The sequence below is a fragment of the Glandiceps talaboti genome, chromosome 13, assembly GCF_964340395.1.
Source record: "Glandiceps talaboti chromosome 13, keGlaTala1.1, whole genome shotgun sequence".
In the NCBI taxonomy this organism is placed as follows: Eukaryota; Metazoa; Hemichordata; class Enteropneusta; family Spengelidae; genus Glandiceps; species Glandiceps talaboti.
The window spans coordinates 8,318,732-8,339,105 of NC_135561.1; the positions used below are offsets into that span (position 1 = coordinate 8,318,732).

General features: G+C 35.5%; 1 protein-coding gene across 3 annotated transcripts in view; it reads left to right on the forward strand.

The window, feature by feature from the left end:
- The first annotated feature begins 3,410 nt into the window (after nucleotides 1–3,410).
- The window catches only part of LOC144444427 (adenylyl cyclase-associated protein 1-like), a 107,135-nt gene continuing 90,171 nt past the window's right edge, over nucleotides 3,411–20,374 (forward strand). For 2 of the 3 annotated variants that reach the window (XM_078133838.1, XM_078133839.1), the window contains exons 1-4: nucleotides 3,411–3,525; nucleotides 9,016–9,198; nucleotides 14,270–14,370; nucleotides 15,143–15,220. In XM_078133838.1, the coding sequence (XP_077989964.1) occupies nucleotides 9,030–9,198; nucleotides 14,270–14,370; nucleotides 15,143–15,220 (348 nt within the window). In that variant the 5' untranslated portion in view covers nucleotides 3,411–3,525; nucleotides 9,016–9,029. The remainder of the gene's footprint in view (nucleotides 3,526–9,015; nucleotides 9,199–14,269; nucleotides 14,371–15,142; nucleotides 15,221–20,374) is intronic. The other variant, XM_078133840.1, reaches the window with a different exon arrangement.

The following is a 20,374-nucleotide window of genomic DNA, read 5'->3' on the forward strand; positions in this document are numbered from 1 at the left end:
GAATTCACTCGGTCAGTTTAATACACAACAAAAAAGCCGCCCATTTATGACCACGGGGCTATTACCTGGGTCATGCATACTTTTAGGACATGTACGTGTAAACGAGTGACTGTTTTGACAGTTGAAGTTTTGTTAATTATATATCGTTTCCCTCCAATACATTAACTTTGTACTGTACTTGCACGTTTTGGCTAAAGTTTGCATCATTTATGACGTCATCAGTTTACAATAATGTCATATTTTAAGAATTGATAATTGTCTGAGAATATGATAAACATCTCAAATTATATCTAATACTAAACGGTAGCACTGACTGACTGACTGACTGACTAACTAACTAAATAGACCAACTAAGGAAGTAAGCCAGGCTAAGAAAGTAACAAACTATCTGAAGTAACTAACGCACTGACTGATTGATTCACTGTGACTGGCTGGTTGGCTGATTGACTGACGGACTGTCAGACTGTCTGACAAACAACCACACAAATTAACAAAAACCAACCAATCAACAAACCATCTCACCAACAAATAAAGAAACAAATAGACAGAAAAAACAACCAACCAACCAACCAACCAACCAACCAACCAACCAGCCAGCCAATCGACTAAATAACTAACTAAATAATTAGCTAACTAACTAACTAACTAACTAACTAACTAACTTAACAACCAACCAAATGACACCAAACCAAACACAATCAACAAACAAACAAACAAACAAACAAACAAACAAACAAACAAACAAACAAACAAACAAACAAACAAACAAACAAACAAACAAACAAAACAAACAAACAACAAAAAACACACGGTGGACTAAACTAACCAACAAACCATGCAATCTATGTATCAGGGACAACAGTTCTCACATTATCATTGCAGTAGAATTAGTGGCTAACCAAACATTTCTTCAAAAAATCAACAGTTCTGATATGACTGTCTACGGTGTGATTGTATACATACATACATACATACATACATACATACATACATACATACATACTTACATACATACATACATACATACATACATACATACAAATATATATAAGAGAAAACAATGAGATGTGACAGTGACAGATTGAGGCCTTGGCCTGAATAATAACAGTATTTGTGGTTGAGAATTAAATGTAATGTAAACAAATTAAGACTAAAACAAATATATCAAATATGATTAATATGCACATGAACAATGAAATGCCGGCATAAACATATTAGTAACTACTAAAAAATGCTTGAATTACCAGCTTTATAATTAAAGTTATTAAATATTAATCAAGGTAAAAGAAACGATAGAATACCGGCATGACAGTCTGTTTAAAAAAAACTCTGATGAAAGTAATGAAATATTAAAGAAAAGAAAACATCTACGATGCAATTTACGTACACGCAGCAGTTATAATCCATTATACCTCAGGGCCGGCCATGCTCTGTGCACAAAGTCCTGGCTTCATTTCTCAATGAACGTTTTTTTTTGTTTTTTTTGTTTGTTTTTTGTTTTTTTTTTTGGGGGGGCGCATTGTTTATTCGAAGACAAATAGAAACGTTAATTAATGAACTTGGTATTGCTTCCAACCCGACCTACTTCTTAATGGTGTTCAGGCTGTGCAAGACACGTTTTCAGTGCAGTGATGTGTGGCTGTCATAATAGAACGAGTAGAATGTACGGGGGGGGGGGGGGGGGGGGCTGAGGTGAAAATATGTTTTTTTCGCAGCCCTCTACACGCTCTCAAAAAAAATTAATGACCCCCTCAAAATGAATCCAAGAATTTTCGCAGCCCCCTCAAAGGCTACACAGATATTTTCGTATTAATTGTTAATGTAGTGACAGTGTAGACATACAACTGCACATCGCAATAATACGGGAAGGGGGGCGTATAACAGCACTTGCCACTTACGAAAATATCTGTGTAGCCTTTGAGGGGCTGCGAAAATTCTTGGGTTCATTTCGAGGGGGTCATTAATTTTTTTTGAGCGTTAAAGTGGCAAGTGCTGTTATGCGCCCCCACTACCCGTATTATGGCGATGTGCAGTTGTATGTCTACACTGTCACTACATTAACAATTAATAACAGTGGCTAACAATTTCATATACTGTATTAATTCTCTCTAGATTTCGGAAACTTTGCCCCGACTTCCGAGAGTGCGCCACATAACTATATCCAATTTTGGTTATTAATCAGACCTAATATGAAGGATGGTCTTATCCAACAAGGGATCTATATAAAATGAAAACAGAGATTATGTGATGTACAAGTTGTCACGCCAAAATGAAATGACTACAATTTTGGCCTTATCAATCGTTTCAGAGATATCAAATATATTTTGGTACATCACTTAAAAAATCATCGACAGCCTCTTTTACGACACCGTCCAAAACGTGACGTCAGTTATTTCGCAGTGACGCCAGGAAGAGAAATACTAGCTCTGGTGTGCGAGAATATTAAAAACTAGTCAATCTTTGGATGAAAATTATATAAACAGTTCACTGATAAAAAAAAAACACTCCATAGGAGAATGGTCAGCTTAGAATCTAGACGTATTGCGTCTTCAATGCCACAGGGACGCGTAATATTGCCACGTCTGGATTGAGGATTTTATAGTCCTGTACATGTACCATGTATACGTGTGACTGTGGAAATGACATCGTTACCGATTTTATAAGAATATCGCCAATCCCTATAATAACGTCATTGTTCTGTATTAGGACCGTCATAGACAAGAATAAAACCGTTTAGGAAAGGAATAACAGTTTACAAGCGATTGTGGTCCAACCACAGAACTTGAAGCAAGTTACGCGTTCCTATGTTCAATGCCACCCACACCCACAAACAAACAAACAAACAAACAACGAATCAAATATATAATAACAGAAAAACGAAATAACTAAAATGATTTCCTCAATCTTTTTGCAATTTAATCTTGTTTATTTGTTCAAACAATGGACAACACGGAATTTGTTTTATATATCAAAACTTAGATACTAACACATTTATCGTATTGTAACTTTGCTTTTCTTTCCGTCGGTAATTAAATAAAAAATTGGAGCAGAAAAGACACCGCTACAGCTAGCTAGCTTAGTCTAGTTCCTATACAGTATCGTTACCATGTTGCATGCAATACACCCCACTCACAAACCACTTTGGCATCCACACTGCTAGATAGGCCTACTGTAGCTATACCATTTCTATACGAGTAGAGTCGGCTCCGTAGATTTTTCCGATCGACATAATAAAATACAATGCCTCTATGTTTAAAACAAGCCAAATCAACTTTTTTTTTTACCTCTTATCCAAAAAAGTAACTTAAAACAATGGTTCATCATTTCAGTACTCTCATAAATAACAGACAAGACACGACAAATGAAAAGTTTATTACCCACAATGCCGTATCAAGACGGAAGCTGAGGGAAAACTTCCGGTGACCCAGTGGCCCACTCCCACTTCCCGAGTTCACGAAAAGGACGTACCTGCATTGGACTTCAACGCCAAGTTTAGATTTGTCATTTCAAAATACCTTGAAAGCGGTGAGTTTTGATTCTAAATCTTCATCGAGTTGAATTTCCCGACAAGGGCCATGTGAAGGCATTTAAATATTTTGCATGCAAACTTCCACGCCCGTGCCCAGTGGATAACTCATGTATTCAACATGGCGGCCTTCTGAACTTTTATTTCTGTTTCAATGACCGCTTTATGAGTCATTTTTACTTATTGTAAAAATTGTAGTGAATGTAGCTTGCTTTCGTGTCAAACGGTTGCCCAAAAGGATAATTATAAAATGTACAGTAACGTAAATAATGGTGCCCTGTGTGTTGATAACTTGCAACTGTGCAGGTACACGATTTTAATTGAATATTACGGTCTCCTAACAAAAGAGAATTACTCACACCTTTTATAATGTAAATTTGGTGTGATTAATCAAAATATGACGTTAGGTTGGCCACCATCTGTCGCCAAAAATAGTAAGAAAAAGGGAAATTCTCTATGAGAGGATAAAAAGCAGGTGCTGTCTGTCGCGTCAACTGAGGAAGTTCAGCTCGTGTATGAATAAAACCCGGAAGTAGGTTTAATGTGGAAATTGTCTGTCGTACTACTAGTATATATTTTTCATGTAAAGTCACCATTTCTGCAGGTGCAGCTATGTCATGAAGTTTAATGACTAGGGACACAGTTTTCATGAAATGAGAACAATGCGTAGGATGTGGTACATAAATGTACAGAAGGGGGGAATTTTACATTCTAAAATCTAAGAATCAAATATGTCCTCTAAATTGTATTCATCCATTTTAGTTAAGGTTGGGGAACTGGTAATAGAAAGGGAGAACTCAAATGAAACTGGCATTATAGTTCTCATTTACTGACCATAATATTGTAAGGCAACCCAGTAAAAGACCCGGGGAATCGCAGGTAGATTTTACATACTTGTCACCCTTAGCTAAGAGAGTTATATCCTGTGAGTGTACATGTTTGTGGAAATTTGAAGAGATGTATAATTTAGGAGTGTCAGTCTTGTATGTAAAGTTAAAAGTAAAACCAGGTTCATCAACAACACACATCAAAATACTAGTCATACTAAATATAAGAGTAAAATAGTAACTGCTGCAAAAGTGCGAAACTCGTAAAAAAAACCCAATTCATTTACTTTTTGACCGATTTTCACATATTTGGAAAAAATTTGTGTATTTAAGGTTTGCCTTTACTTGCAATTTACTTCTGGCATGATCTATTAGGCCTAATAAAAAAATTGTGTGTTTCTGACTGCGCTCTATTTTAGAAAAGGGATGGGGTAGGTAGATTTTATTTTATTTTATTACATTTTTTTTCCTGTGTGAGCGCCTAGTTCAGGTTTTCCATTGTTTTCCAAATGGTCTCTGTGTTGTTTATTTATTCCTATCAGATATACAACCATTACAGATTGGAAGAACAGTTTTACTTTGTCTTTTTAAGTTGATGTCAGTTTCTGCATCCACTATTTCTTGTGAGACCACAGTTTTTACGATTTTATTATTTTTTCTTGAATATGTAATTTGTAAACAAATGTTTTGGGGTCAGCAGTGAAAAGCTAGGTGGGGTCGGGTAACTGGAACCAAACAGTTATTTTCTTCAGGCCTTATGATATTTTTTTCAGTCAGGGCATAGGCTAGGAATATCAGGGAACAACTCAGGAAATATTCAGTTTTAATAAGAGTAGTAGAAAGAGCTTGTACAAAGAGTGAACTTGCTACTAATCCATTGGCCAGTGACCTTGAAAAAAAAACACATTTTTTTTTGAGTATGAAAATAAAAATTATCTGGGATGCAGTATCACCCATGTTCATTTAAAATGAAGGGTAAATTCAAAGTGAAGGAAGATTAGATAAAGTCAAGTTTAGTCTGATGAAGCAAATCGATCCGAAAGAAAAGAAAGAGAAACAAGTATGAAGATATAAAATAAAGACCCACATGTAGAATCAATTGTGATATTTGATAGCAAACCAGGTAAAGTATTTTGGTATGTAAAACTAAATTAATCCAAAGTATAATGAAGTGTGAGTCATTTTTCCTTATCTTATCAATCATATCTGACAATACATTCATGTAATAGATTGTTTTGGCGATGTCTTTGTTGTAACTGTTAACTTTATAAGGAGAGGTTGGGTGAGGTGGGATGGGATGGGATGGGGTGGTGTTGTATTTTTGCTTTCTATTACATTTACATGTCTGTCTGCTATATTGTATTCGACATTATATTTCTGGGTGTATCGGTAAAACGTAACAATGATTAGGTCAGGTGAGGTGAGGTTAGTTGAAGTGAGGTGAGTGAATGCCTGAAATGTACAGCTGCAGGTTTATTCCCATCAATGAATTTGCATAGTCAGTGCTCTTCAAACAAACAAACAAACAAACAGACAGACAGACATACAGACAGACAGACAGACAGACAGACAGACAGACAAGGGTGCCAAGCCTTCTTTTTATTTCTAATCAGTGACATGTTCTTGATAAAATTGAAAACATTCTTATTCTTCAAACCACATAATTTCATACAAAATGATAAAAGTTAAACATTCACAAAACCTAAGATTCTCCATTCAGTTCCTGATATCTCATTGGCATTAAACTGATCAGTGAGTCCTCTCCAGCCCTGACCATGGACCAGCTTGATACACATCATGTGAGTGTGTGCAGATTCTTGGGTTAGACTACACAATATGTAGCAAAACTACAGGAACAGTTACCTGAATTAAAAATGTACAGATAGGGTAGAATCCAAAACATTCCATTGTTGCTAGTCAGTTGTTGAATACCAGAGTTAAGATAAAGAATTGTCAACATCAAACCAGGAAGTGTGGTGATCTATTACAAAGATCTGTTGTTAAAAAAGATACAATAGTGATTGATTGATAAATGACCCAATTACAGTAAAAGCGATGTCATTGTAACAAAGGAATGTGTGCATTTTTATGAGAAATGGAAGTTGATATTATCATTGCAATTCTAAGGCCAAAAAAATAAAATTCTTTAGTTTCGGTAACCTGAACCAACCTACTTTTTTTACTTCCCACCCTAAACGTTTTTGTAAAAATTATATAAAAAAATTGAAAAATTTGTGAGAAGTAGAGAGATTCGAAGATGTTATCATATCGTGTGACTCATAACGCAAAGATCATATGGAAGGGCTCAATGGAAAAGACCCTAAACCAGACCAAAATGAGTTATAAAAAAACCAAAACCTACCCGATTTTGAAATTGGGAGTTATGGGATCCACACAATTTTCTTTATTTGCTAATGGGAAAATTGAGCTTTTTGTCTAGGGAAGATAAATGTCATTAATTTGTATTCGTAATGATAATGGTACTGACCTGATGGTATGCTGTGATCAGGTTGAAAGCTTGTAAGAGGGTGTAGAAACCTGTAGAGCTGAGTTTTATTGAGACTATCCTGTGAACCGGGGGGAAAGGCTAGTCTGTGTGTAGAAACCTGTCAAACTGAGTTTAGTTGAGACCATCTTGCGATTCCTATGAACAGTGTTAAAAGCTTGTCAGCATGTTAAGAAACTTATAGAGTTGAGTTTTGTTAACACTATATTGTGATGGTTTTGAGAACAGGGCAAAAGTATGTCAATGTATAGAAAGCTGTCATGCTGAGTTTTGTTGAGATATCTAGTTCCCTGTAGTAAACATATCAAAATTTTTATGTATAGGTGACTATCACTGCGTATCAGGCATGAAAATATTGATATTGATCATAACCCAGAAGTTTGTCGTGGTGTTATTATTTCAGGCCTATCTTTCAGACCACTGTGGTGATAATTTAAAATTCAGTGTACTCCGGTACACGTCAATAGCAAAAGCTTTAGGTTGGCTTGTAAGCTAGGTTTGAGATAGTGGTGACTGTGAGTGTGACCACACAACAAGTTTGTAGGCTGTGTTAAGACAAATGTAAAATAAGTTCTAATTTGAGAGATATAGTATCAGTAGGATATGTAGTATTTAGATATTATTCCCTGATAGGTTTCTTCATTCAGCCAAGGGAAATACGAGTGACCTAAGGGTCCTTGTCACTATGAGTCACGAGAGTCGTAGTGATAACCCTTAGGTCACAAATATTTTCTGGCTGAATGAAGAAAATTATATCACCACCAGTGAAAGAAAAAATTGGTGTAAGTAATGGTAATTTTGAACGCTTTGAGTCATATTTCGAAGACAGCAGAACCACTGACGTAGACCAACGAGGGTATATATTCTCTATTTTTGGCTTAAGAATGTTATAATGACTGGTGTTTAAGTATACAGGTGACAAGAGTAGATATGGGTGTGGTTCCTTACTCTTAAGTGTATAGTCTGGATGCCATCGTAGTCTCTAACTAAACCAGGTGTAAATCATAACGATACCGTATAGGAACTAGACTAGTATGTAAGTGTAAAGACCAGTTAGATGATAATAGTCTTTTTGAGGTGTGACATGTTGTGCCGCCATGACATGTGGTATCTTACAGACTACTTAGATAACAAAGGTATACATGTACATATCTAGATAACTTGATAGTTTATATCTACAGTGTGGGTATATACAAACAAAGATGTAACATTTAGTAATCCAAAATCAATACAAGAATTCACTATTTGGATTGTGATTTCAAAACAAATATGTAAAACTGGACAGTGAATTATAATAGTCACTTTAGAATGGTAAATATGAAATGATTGGAATGTTTTGATCTGTCTGATTTATCTTAAATGTCAAAAGTGACCATATTTCACAAAAGTCACCATATTTCACAAAAGTGACCATATTTCAAAATGACCATATTTCATTGTTCAATTTGAGACATGGAATCATGTACAATACATGGATATTTTACAATATGAAAATGTTTGTCAGAGGAAATCTTTGAATCAAACCTCATCATTTGTCAACAAATTACCTTTTCTTCAGAATCACACAGAACACACAGACACCTACACATACTGAGACACAGACAAACAGACATGTATATTACAGATTGACACTTGCTTGTACATACACACATAGTATTACATACATATACATACATACATACATACATGCATGCATGCATGCATACATACATACATACATACATACATACATACATACATACATACATACATACATACATACATACATACATAAATCTATACATGCATGCATTCACACATACATATACCTTGTTATAATGTTACGACATACACTGTCAGTACATTGTCATGAATTTGAACACTTCCATGAGATGAAGGCTGCCCTTGACAATTTCCTTTGTATTTGTAGGGAGGTGTCTGAAAATAAACTTTGTGAAGAATTTGTAAAAACTTTTTGAAATTTTTCCATTATTCGTTATTTGTTATTTTATTTTTATCAAACAGTAGTAGGTACCAGTACAGGGGCAATATCAGTCATGAAATGACGTGGATTTTGTTCTTAGATTTTGCAGGAAAATCAAGGAAAATCAAGAAATCCATTTAATTTAAAGTACCTTAGTTCACAAAAATTCATTCTTAGTTTTGTTTTTCTTTAGAATAATACAGCAAGATGTCTGGCAGTGATTTGAATGATTTGGTTCGTCGTCTTGAAGAAGTGACAAGCCGTCTTGAGAGTGTAGCAAGTAAAGGTGGCGGTGCTGTGTCTGATGAAGGTATTGGTCAGTCCATTGGACAGATTATCAGACGTTTACAGACTGTCGGTGGTCAGAGCCAAGGAGGTATACTTAATTAACACCCTTCATTCTCCCTTTCCCCTCACATGCAATCTGAACCAACCACTCCTCATTATGCAATGGTGCAGTCTTGTTATGCCCACCAATAAGCAGGCAGCACAAATGTACAATTTCTGGCTACTCATCTTGAGCGGATGGATATATGCAGTTTTTGATGCAGCTCTGTTTGTCCAATGGAAAGGCAGTCACACAGATATGCTAATTTTGGTAACTGTTCAGCCAATGAACAGACAAAACTGACTATACTAATCTATATTTAGTTTGTCAATATCAAACTGGAAAAACATGGTTTGAATTTGAGGGATGACTGGTTCAGAGACTTTTATGTTTACTTTATCATATCAATCAAACTTTAGTTACTAATACCCATTTCTTAAACTTTTTATTGTTAATACATTTTAACATTCTAGAACTGATTTGTGTTCTGCATACCACCTTCACACTCAGTTTGCATTAACCACCCCCCTCCCTCCCCTTGCTTCATTCCATGAATGCTAGAACTCAATTTTAACCCTCCTCCCCTTGCTTCATTCCATGAATGCTAAAACTTGATTTGAAGAATTTTATCCAAACTAACACTGCTAACATTTAATCTCTACTCAACAAAGAAAGTATTTGAAGTGAAAAAAAAAGAAATCCTGGCGTAGGGTTATAAAATGATTGACTAATAGTGAGTAAACTAGTCTACTTCAGATAAAATCAATAGACATATTGTAGTACAAGGATACAAGAACTGAAACTTGATTATAGGAGCTATAAACATATTTTCTCCGAACACTTAAAGGTCCATAATTCAATCCCAGGCACTAGTAATGGTGCTATATTCTCAGTAGATTCATATTAATAACATAACTCTGATGCTCTGGATCAACTTACATCCTAGTTTTGCCACATCTAAATTTTAATCTAAACTCAGAGTTTGAAAACTGTGCATCAATAATTTCCTTTTTCTCAGCAAATTTGTTTTTCATTACCATTTGAACTGATAGTGATACACAACTATTTCAGTATGGGCAGTTGTAATCTATGCTAATGTATTCATTATTGCGAGGATGAATATTCATGGTATCTGGGTTCATATTTCGGGATTCTTTTCCTGGAAATTGTTTGACTCCGTGTGTATACATTGTCACTAAATGATGTTCACTATTGGTTTCAGTTTCAATCACTTGTTATTTCAATGAAGTACCAACACAAGTGTACTATTTGTATTATTGGTCAAGTTTCACGTTAGAATTAAAATGAAGGTGTGAAAACAGTTGTTTGACAGAGATATAGAAACAGTTGTTTCCGAACAAAAGAATAATCTTTTGTGATTCTTACTGACAACATTACAATAATGTGAAAACCTGGGATTGAATCTTTGGACTTCTAAGTTAATGTAATTTATGACTTTTGACATATTGGTAATCCTGATAGATTATGAAGCGTTAGACCAGTCGTGATTGCATTCTGTTTGTATAGCTTATAGAACACAGGTCATCCTGTGTTGGGTCTATAAATAGGTGTGTACAGATTGTGTCATTTCTGGGCAGTTCTAACTTCTTGAAAAGGTCGCTCATGTCCAAATAAAATGAATCAAATATTCCGGCTGTTTTTTTTAGCTCCTTTTCTGCTGATTTCTACATTGTCAGAGTGACTACTTTCATCATTCATCATTTGCTGTTTATTCACTACACCATCATCTAGTGTTGAACAGTTATCATTGTCAGTTTGTCCTGAGGAAGGCAACAGTAAGGTCGCCAAAACGTCGACATGAACAAAAATAACTTGGTTGTATATCAAAGAACATTGCTATATAGTATTGAAGTTCCAACCGTACGAACCTGTTGACATATGCTGTAGTTGACAACTGTTTCATAAAATCTCTGACCCTCTGTATCAAAACAATTTAGAAGTCTTATTCAAGTTTAGTAGAGTTAAGATTGTATGACAGTAGAAATGAGACTATCCCAGTATCAGATTTATACCTACCCACACCTACAATTAGATGTTATTCCCCAAAATATTTTTCTTCGTTCAGCCAGGGAAAATACGAGTGACCTAAAGGGCCTTTGTCTCTATGAGTCGCTAGAAGAGTAGTGATAACCCGTAGGTCACAAGTATTTTCTGGCTGAATGAAGAAAAATATTGGAGAATAACATATTTATACCAGTGCCAATAATAACAAAGAAAAATCAGGGAAAGTAATGGTAATTCTGAATGTTTTGACTCATATTTCAAACACAGCAAAACCAGTGACGTAGACTTGCATTGTCATGAGATAACATATATTCCATATTTTTTGTTCTAAATAGCTTGTACATGGTATAATGATCCATGTAACTTTGTCTTTCAAATGAAGGAAAACTTAAGATTTTCAAAATAAAATAATGCTCTGAGGGTGCAGTAAATTGCTGATGAAAATGATCAAATTCTACATAAAACTTAAACACCTGTTAATATTGCTTTTAAGAGGGATTTCAATAAGGATCACTTATCAGTAATCTTGTGTTAAGTGTCTTTTCATATAATATTTTTCTATAAAATATATTATATATTTAGTTACACTCGTAATTTCATATTTCATCAATTTAGTGTGTCTACTTCATCTTCTCCTCTCCTACCACATCACTGCATGCCTGTAACCATGCCTACAGCTGCATGCCTGTAACCATGCCTACAGCTGCTCCTTGATAGTCATGTAATGTCTCTATTTTACTACTAAAATATTACTATGTACCTCCTTTCTCTCACCCATGACAGTAGTGCTAGAATGTCTCTTTGCATCAAGTACCTTGTACCATTGGCTTGGCTGTATAAGGTAGAAGCTATGACTATGTTATTGGTGTTGTCTTTCTTGGTAGTGAAGGAATTATGGGCATTGTTGTACAGTACATTTTGTACAGTATATCATATGGTTGACTATCTGAACATCAAATATGAATGGTGTATGCATTATGAATTTTACAAATGAATTTTAGCAGATGATATCAAACAATTGTCATGTCAGTCAGTCAGTCAGTCAGGCAGTCAGTCAGTCAGTCAGTCAGTCAGTCAGTCAGTCAGTCACTCACTCAGTGAGTGAGTGAGTGAGTGAGTGAGTCAGTCAGTCAGTCAGTCAGTCAGTCAGTCAGTCAGTCAGTCAGTCAGTCAGTCAGTCAGTCAGTCAGTCAGTCAGTCAGTCAGTCAGTCAGTCAGTCAGTCAGTCAGTCAGTCAGTCAGTCAGTCAGTCAGTCAGTCAGTCAGTCTGTCAACTCGTTCAGTTCAGTTAACTGAACAATTCAGAAAATCCATAATCAAAACCAATACATGGAAGTAAAATTTTATTTTCAGTGGTGTTTCTTTTTTCACTGAAACCGACTGCTGCCAAGGGTATCCGATTATATTTACTCATATCAGTGGTAAATGAGATAGAAACAGAATGTACACTTTGCAGGGGTACAGAAAACTTTTTGTTGTTGTATCAGTCTTTCAAGATAACTTAAAGCCTTTGAACAAGTTGAACAACCAAAGCTTAGCTGTACAAATAAAGCAATTTTGAGATAATCCAAATGTCAGATATTGAAGGTATTCAGGTACTCAACCATCAGCTATACTGTACTGTACAACAATGTTATACCTCAGTAAGTTAGTATGGTGTGTTATATTTATATGTAGAATCGAAATACCTGTATAAATTATTTCGGGGGGGGGGGGGGGGGGGGGGTCATACAGTGAATTTCACAATTCAGTTAAGCTTTTCTGTTTGATACAACTGGTAACCATGCAGAAACTGCCTATGCCACACTTCAATAGCAAAATTGCATTTTTTGCTACATTTACTCTGAAAGAAATAAAACATTTTAATGTATTGCAACTACATGCAGACATTTGGGCGCCAATGTTTTTCTTAGTATCAAATACTCGATGAAGGATGCAAAATAACCTTTGTGGTATTCATTTGATGTCTATATGGTGGCATGTGTAGTTCATGTCACTTTAGACAAAATGTAGCAAGAAACTGTATTCATTTAATCTTGTGATCTTAAAGTGTAGCATGTCCAGTTTCTTATTGGTTTCTGTGTAGCTGTATCAAACAGGAAAGCTGAACTGTATCGTGAAATTCACTGTATGTATAGTAAAAACATTGTTACACTTCAAACTTTTTCTTGTTACTTGCACAATGTTCAAATGTATGTTTATTAGTATCTCTTGATAGAAATTTACAAAGGTAAGAGTTGTGTTTTAAACCCCCTCCCCATGATTTTACGTCCAATCATTGAAACGAGGTAATATTGATAAAATTATGAAGTTTAATGGTTAAAGTTACTTCGTGAGTGATTATGAGTGACTGTACTATGGTTTTGAACAACTTATAGTGGTCTTTGTAGTGATAATGATGGACTTTGTAATTAGCATAATACATTGAAAATCCAAGAAGTTAAAACTGGAGCAATGTTTCTTTGTTGTAATTTTTGTGTTTCTTCTTGATTAATTTATGTTGTTTTAATTGTAAAATCATGTATGGGTGATCCAACACTGTGACCATTCCACAAATTTTGTTGACAAACAAGTAATTTTGTCTATACCCTATTCATGAATGTTTACACCTAAACATCAAGCTAGTGTACACATTACCATGAAAGTATTGAATTTGAACTGTGTCTTGTAAAAGTTTGCTCATTTTCAATTGGAACTGAAAAATAGCAGAAAAAGTACAGCTCCTGGGGTATTAAATTCCTCTCCAAATTTTTCATGGTAGTTTTTCCCATAATCTGATCACAGTTAGTCAAAATGTAAGATTTCAAGGCACTAGACTATGACTTTATGGTAACTATTTAAAATTTCTACTGCCTCAGAGAGAAAAAATTTGGAAGCTAATCTAAAATTTTGCTGATGTACATCGTATATCGTACTTTGTATCATGTTCTGTGACCTTACTTTCAGTATTGTGAAGTGGATGATCTATATTGCTTTGAAATATTTGAAATTTGAAATCTCAATTTGAAAAAAATGATATATTATTGAAGTAAACATACATGACAGGAGATTTGGAGTTTAGTATTTTTTCTGACAAGTTTACTTTGTTACCTAGGTGACACGGCTAAAGTTGAAGGCTTTGATGCAGTATTGAATGGTGTTGTGGCTGAATTCATTACACTAAGTAATGAGATTGGTGGCGATGTAGCAACGCAGGTAAGAATGTAGAACTTAAGAAATGGTACGGGCTGACTTTATAAGTTTTTTATCGAAGTGAAAATACTTAAATACCACCGCATTCCAATTAATGCATATGTTCTATAACATTACAAAAAGGCCTTTCCAAAATTTGCCATTGTGGCGCTCTACTTCCTGTCTGTGTATTCCTTGGGGGTATACGTGGCATAGGTTACTCAGTTTAATCATAGAGCACTGCTACTTTCTGCGATCCCTGAACAATATGATAAACATCCCGCCTGATTTACACTTCTACAGAATACCAAGAGAAAAGCTCTTAAGAAACAGTACTATGAGGTGATGATACCCCCAATTTGAGTGAGGGCGCTGTATTGTCCACTTCCTGTTTGCAGTCTGGAATGGCCTAGTGTCTTCTGGCATCGTTAGATTAGTTGATTGCAAATTAAGGATTTCCTGAGCATCAATAGTACAATAAATTATTGGATCGTTTATACCTTATATCTTAATTCCAAGTTTGAGTTCAGTCAGTTGCATGTGATCGTTATATACACTTTCAGAAGTAAAAGTACCAATTAAATATGCAAAAAAGCTATGCCCTTATGCATACAAGCTTGTGCTCCTTGAAACTTTTTAAAAGTTTGTAAAATTAGAATATGTTGGCTATTTTTCTACATATTGATGTACCCATTGCATGCATACTGTTAAAGATTTTAAAAACTACATGCCAAATCAGTTACTGCAACATAGCTGTTTGACAAAGTTGCTATTTTGCATTTTGTTGTATTTGTAGGTTGCTATGGTAAACACGGCTTTCCAAGCACAGAGGGATTTCATTGTCCAGGTATCTCAATGCAAAGTACCAAAGCCGGTAAGTTTGATGCTTAGTGTTTTCCTAACAGTGTATGGTTCAGACCAGTCTGATTAAAATCCGAGGTAGTGATTTCTTTTTAGCTCTTACTTTTATTGTCGTTTCTTCTTTTGTGAGTGCTGAAACAATGACATAGGTCTTCTTGAGTTACACAAGGGTGCTGAGTGAATTGACTCAACGAATGAGAATGCAGAATGTTCCGAAACATATGGGTACAGTACTTCAGACTACTCTGTTTGAAAAGAGTTCAAGCACAGAGTGCAGACAACGATGTTATCTTATTGTTTGGTGGTTCTCTTTCTTTCAATTTTGAGCCTTGCGTGTTATATTGTAAGATGAATTCTGGTTGGCTACATGTAAGTACGAGATTGGGTGCGAGAATACCAATCAAGGTATTGTGTCAGATGTAGGGATTGGGCACTCCCAAAAGAACAAACGACAATAAATGTAAGAGCTAGAAAGAATTCACGCCATCAGATTTTAATTAGATTGGGTTCAGACCAAAGAACGGGATTGTTGTAGAGGATGGGGTGATAAAATTTTGGGGACGCTATGACTTGGTGGCTAAGAACTCTTGTAAACTATGTATTGAAATAAACCATATGGTCCCAGGCTATGTAAGTCATGGATAGTCTGCACCACAATGACACACACATGCATGTGTAATGACACACATGCATGCTCCATCTCACACGTATGTAATGTTTACAAGTGTGTTGAAGTTATGTGGAAACTATTTATCTAATAGGTGTACAGGTAAACCACTGATAACCTTGTCAAATCTAGTCAGTACTAGGTGGAATGTGATGTAATATGAGCATATGTGATTGCACAGTGTACCCTCTAATGACAGCCAAATGTTGTTGTTGTTGTGAGTCAAAATGATAACAACTGTCATTTCTTGTGAGTCGCCACATAGTAAGAGATAGGTGAACATCAAATATGGTGCGTCACTAGAAACTGTGTGCGTCAGTGGCACGTCAAATTGGCTCAGAGGGCACACTGGTTAGGACTTTATCAGTTTGAAGGATGTATCATACCCAACAAAATGAGAACAGACAGACCGGCTCCATATAAATACCATAGTTGAGTGGGAATACGGTTTAATAATTCTTAAATTCATTGAATATACCAAATACCAACAGTAATTGCAAGGACGATTGTAATGTTGTGGTTTGAAGGTATGCTTCTACAACACAGGTAACATGGGTAAAAACAAACAAACAGTGTGGTTGTTGTTGTTGTTGTTGTTGTTGTTGTTTATTTAATTTGGATCATTTAACTTCATACAAGTCATAGATGTGAAATTATTACTCTATGTGCTGCCCGTTTTGAAGGAACTAAATTTTTGTGTAAATTGAATAAGTGTGAAGATTTACAATGGTTAATTCCACAAAAGTTAATCATTATGCAGATTGGGTAGATTTATTGTAATTGTAACCTGTTGTCTTTCTAAATCAACTTTTAAATGGCATCATACAAGAACCTTCATCAAGATTTGATTTAATTGAACAAACACTTATCAATATACAATTACAAAGGGAAATTATATTATTGATAGTTTGATAGCGTAGATATGCAAATTTACCTAATTAATATGTAAAGAATTCAGTCCTAGATATTATTTAAAAGGAATATGTGTGTTGAATATTGAAATCCAGTCAGTCGATTTTTGACATATCAATGATATAAACAAACAAACAGACAGGCAACCAAACAAGGAAACAGACAGACAGACCAACAGACAGACAGACAAGACAGATAGATAGACAGACAGACAGGCAGATAAAGTGGTAATTTAGGTAATGTGTGGTCGAATAGTAGAAGACATGCCTGTATTATTTCACACTGCATGGTGTTCCATCAACCACTTAGCAGTGTCAAAATCAGTGAATTTCAAACGAAGAAATGATATATTGTCAATCTGTAGTATTGTTCAATCTCATGTCAGGATAGGTGTTACATGTATGTTACAATCACTAGATGTATACATAGAAACTCTACTATGGTGTTTGATCACTTCATGGTTAAATAGAAACTATGTTATGTTCTGTTATTGCCAGACTTAGTTGTTGGATGGTAACAGTGTTATGTCATTACATTCTTGTACTGTACACCCAAAGTTGATCTTTCCAGGTACTAATATCACTGCAAATCTATACTTATTAAAAACTGCATATTATGCAAAAAATGCACCCATGAACACACACATATACTTATAGACATGGACACAGACACATACATGTACACATTGACACACACACTTGCATGCACAGTCATGTGTAGTCATAGACACGGACACACACTTACACACACATATATATACACAAGTGACTTGTACATACACACAGATGCATGTATACACAGGTACAGACAGATTTGTCTTGTCTTATCATGTTTTCTATACATACAAAGCATCTCAGGTGGAATGTAGAGTCCACCAGGCATTGCAAAACGGAAAATTGTATATTTGACATTGATTAGTGATTTGAAAGTACTCTGTCCACCGTTACCCATCCTCTACCGGTCACAGCAAACCTGCCTTCTAATGTGCCTAGCCACAAGTAGCCATGTTTGCTGCTAATTTTATACTGAATGGTAGAGAGTTTCTTGTTGGGATAGTCCATGGGTACAACAATTGTGAACACAGTCCTTGGCACGCGTGCACGCACATGCACACATGCACACGCATGCTCTCACACACACACACACACACACACACACACACACACACACACACACACACACACACACACACACACACACACACACACACTTGTACAAATGTATACAAACTCACATGTAACACTGACACCCTTTTCTGAACTGAATGAAGCAGTCTCTTATTATGGTTATTTGTTAAGGGAAATACACAGAATGGTTGAAAGTGGTAGTGATAGACATTTACAACAGTAACCAACACAATGAATCGCACAGGGGATGTGTTGACTAAATGTAAACATCAATTGTAAATTTTACCCGCCACACTTCAAGTGTCAATTAATAGACCTATATTTCATCTATACCTGATCTAAGGTACAGACTTTGAAGTTGTTGCTAAGTACAGTTACCATATTGCATCAAATATGTGATGCCGTTGTGACTTCATAATGTATACAGTGTGGGTAACTCCTTGTACAGTTACGAAATGACCGGATATATGTACAAGTAATGGGGGTTATTACACATGCAAAAGTTGTTATATTCAGATTGATAGTATGTAATGTCAGTGACCTCTACAATTATGAGGCCAAAAAAATTGTGAAAAACTCATGTTTAAATAATATTTAGTTGATTCTGGGAACTGTAGATCCTTTAAAAAGGTGACTTAACCAGGTGATGGCTATTTGAGGATGTAAGGCTAATTTGGTTACTAGACAGTTCATGAATATTCATGAGATCATTGCATGATTCATGAATATGATGCAAAAGCGAAAGTTGAGAAACTGAAAGAGATTGTCAAGGCGTGTTGTGTGCTTGTATGGATGTCCATGTGTATACCTTACCTGGGGTATTTTAGTTGTTTGTATACATGTCATGAATATTCATGACTCTAAGATCATGAATATTCATGAAGTACAAGGTGAGAGTTGACAGTTTGCAAGAGACTGACCAGGCAGTATGCTTGTCTGAATGTATTCATCTGTCAGTAAGCCAGTTTGCACATCTCATAAAATGATATCAGCTGGTCTTACACATATATGATCATAAGGTCACATGTGAGCAGACAGGTTATGAACATACAGAAATTTCAAGATGAAGGTATTAGAATATTTGAGACTGGCTGTATCTGACTATGTGCCATCTGTCTCAGCTGTTCAATCCTTGTAATTCCAGATCAGGTCTTTAAAAATCTTACGAGTGTAGTGCACACAGAATGGTGGTAGTTTTTACAGCCTGTACTAAACGTTTCATTTGCAATACAGAATTGTCTATTGTGTAATTTCACAAGTCGCTTGTTGTCAGCCAGTGTGTGTGTACATTCTACAAATCAGTGTATAGACAGAAATTGTCAACACACAACTTGGTTCACTGCATAGACCTGTCAACCTGCCAAATAAGGGTTTACCCTACGTATGCCCAATACATGGTGCACTTTTATATCTAGAGAACTAGGCACGAAATTATGTAAACCAAGATATTTTTGCCACTAGAAAATTTTGCGGTTTTTGTCTTCAACTAGTTCTCAAAGACAAATTTTACCAATTACTAAGCCTGGTGCACTGTTTATGTACAAGAAAGGCATGTCAGTCACTACCTATTGTCACATTTTTGTTTCCCCGCCAAATAAGCGAAAATTCTGAATAGCGAAAATGTCAAAGGTTTACAGTACATTTCGTTACCCCAGTATCTGCTATTTTATTTTTGTTGGCATAAATTCTAATGGATTGCAATTCCTGTAGTTGACTTTAATCCATGCAACTTGTCCACCGATGTTATGTACAGTTATCCCAAGAACTTTGCTATCTGACTTGAAAATGTCATTTTCCAGTACACTATAAAGCCAGTACGTCGGTCAGATACTGTAAACTTAGATATTTTCACCACTAGAAAATGTTGTGATTTTGAAGTCTTCAGCTAGTTATCAAAGATTAGTTTTTTACTAATTACCAGACTAGTATATTGAGTTCTTGTACAAGAAGACATTTTAGTCACTACTTATTTTTGCATTTGAGAAGCGAGTGAAAATATGTCTTTTAGCGAAAATTACTAGCTTTACAGTAGTCCATCTCTTTGCTGATATGTTATGCAAGTGATGAAAGCAGACTTCAGAATTTGATTTTCCAAACTCAGATCAGCCATCTTATTGCATGCCATCATCTAAATGACAACTTTCAAAATTGATTCAATCGATGTCGAAATTATCGCGATTTGTCAAATGGCATCAGTATGTAGACCAGTGGGTGTCATAGTTATGGAAAGATAAGGACAAGTATGTCTGTGAATTGTCCCTGGTATATATGGAAAGAGGAGACATTTTTGTTTTGATACACATAGGTAGGTGTGAGAGAGCTCTAGGCTCTGACCCTGTGTGTAGTCGCTATTGAAAAGAGGACATTGTCCTGCTGCAGAGGTCATACCTAGGGGTCATCTGTCTGACACACTTTAATAGAAGAGAAATTCCCATTGCGACAATTAGTTGAACTGATTAAC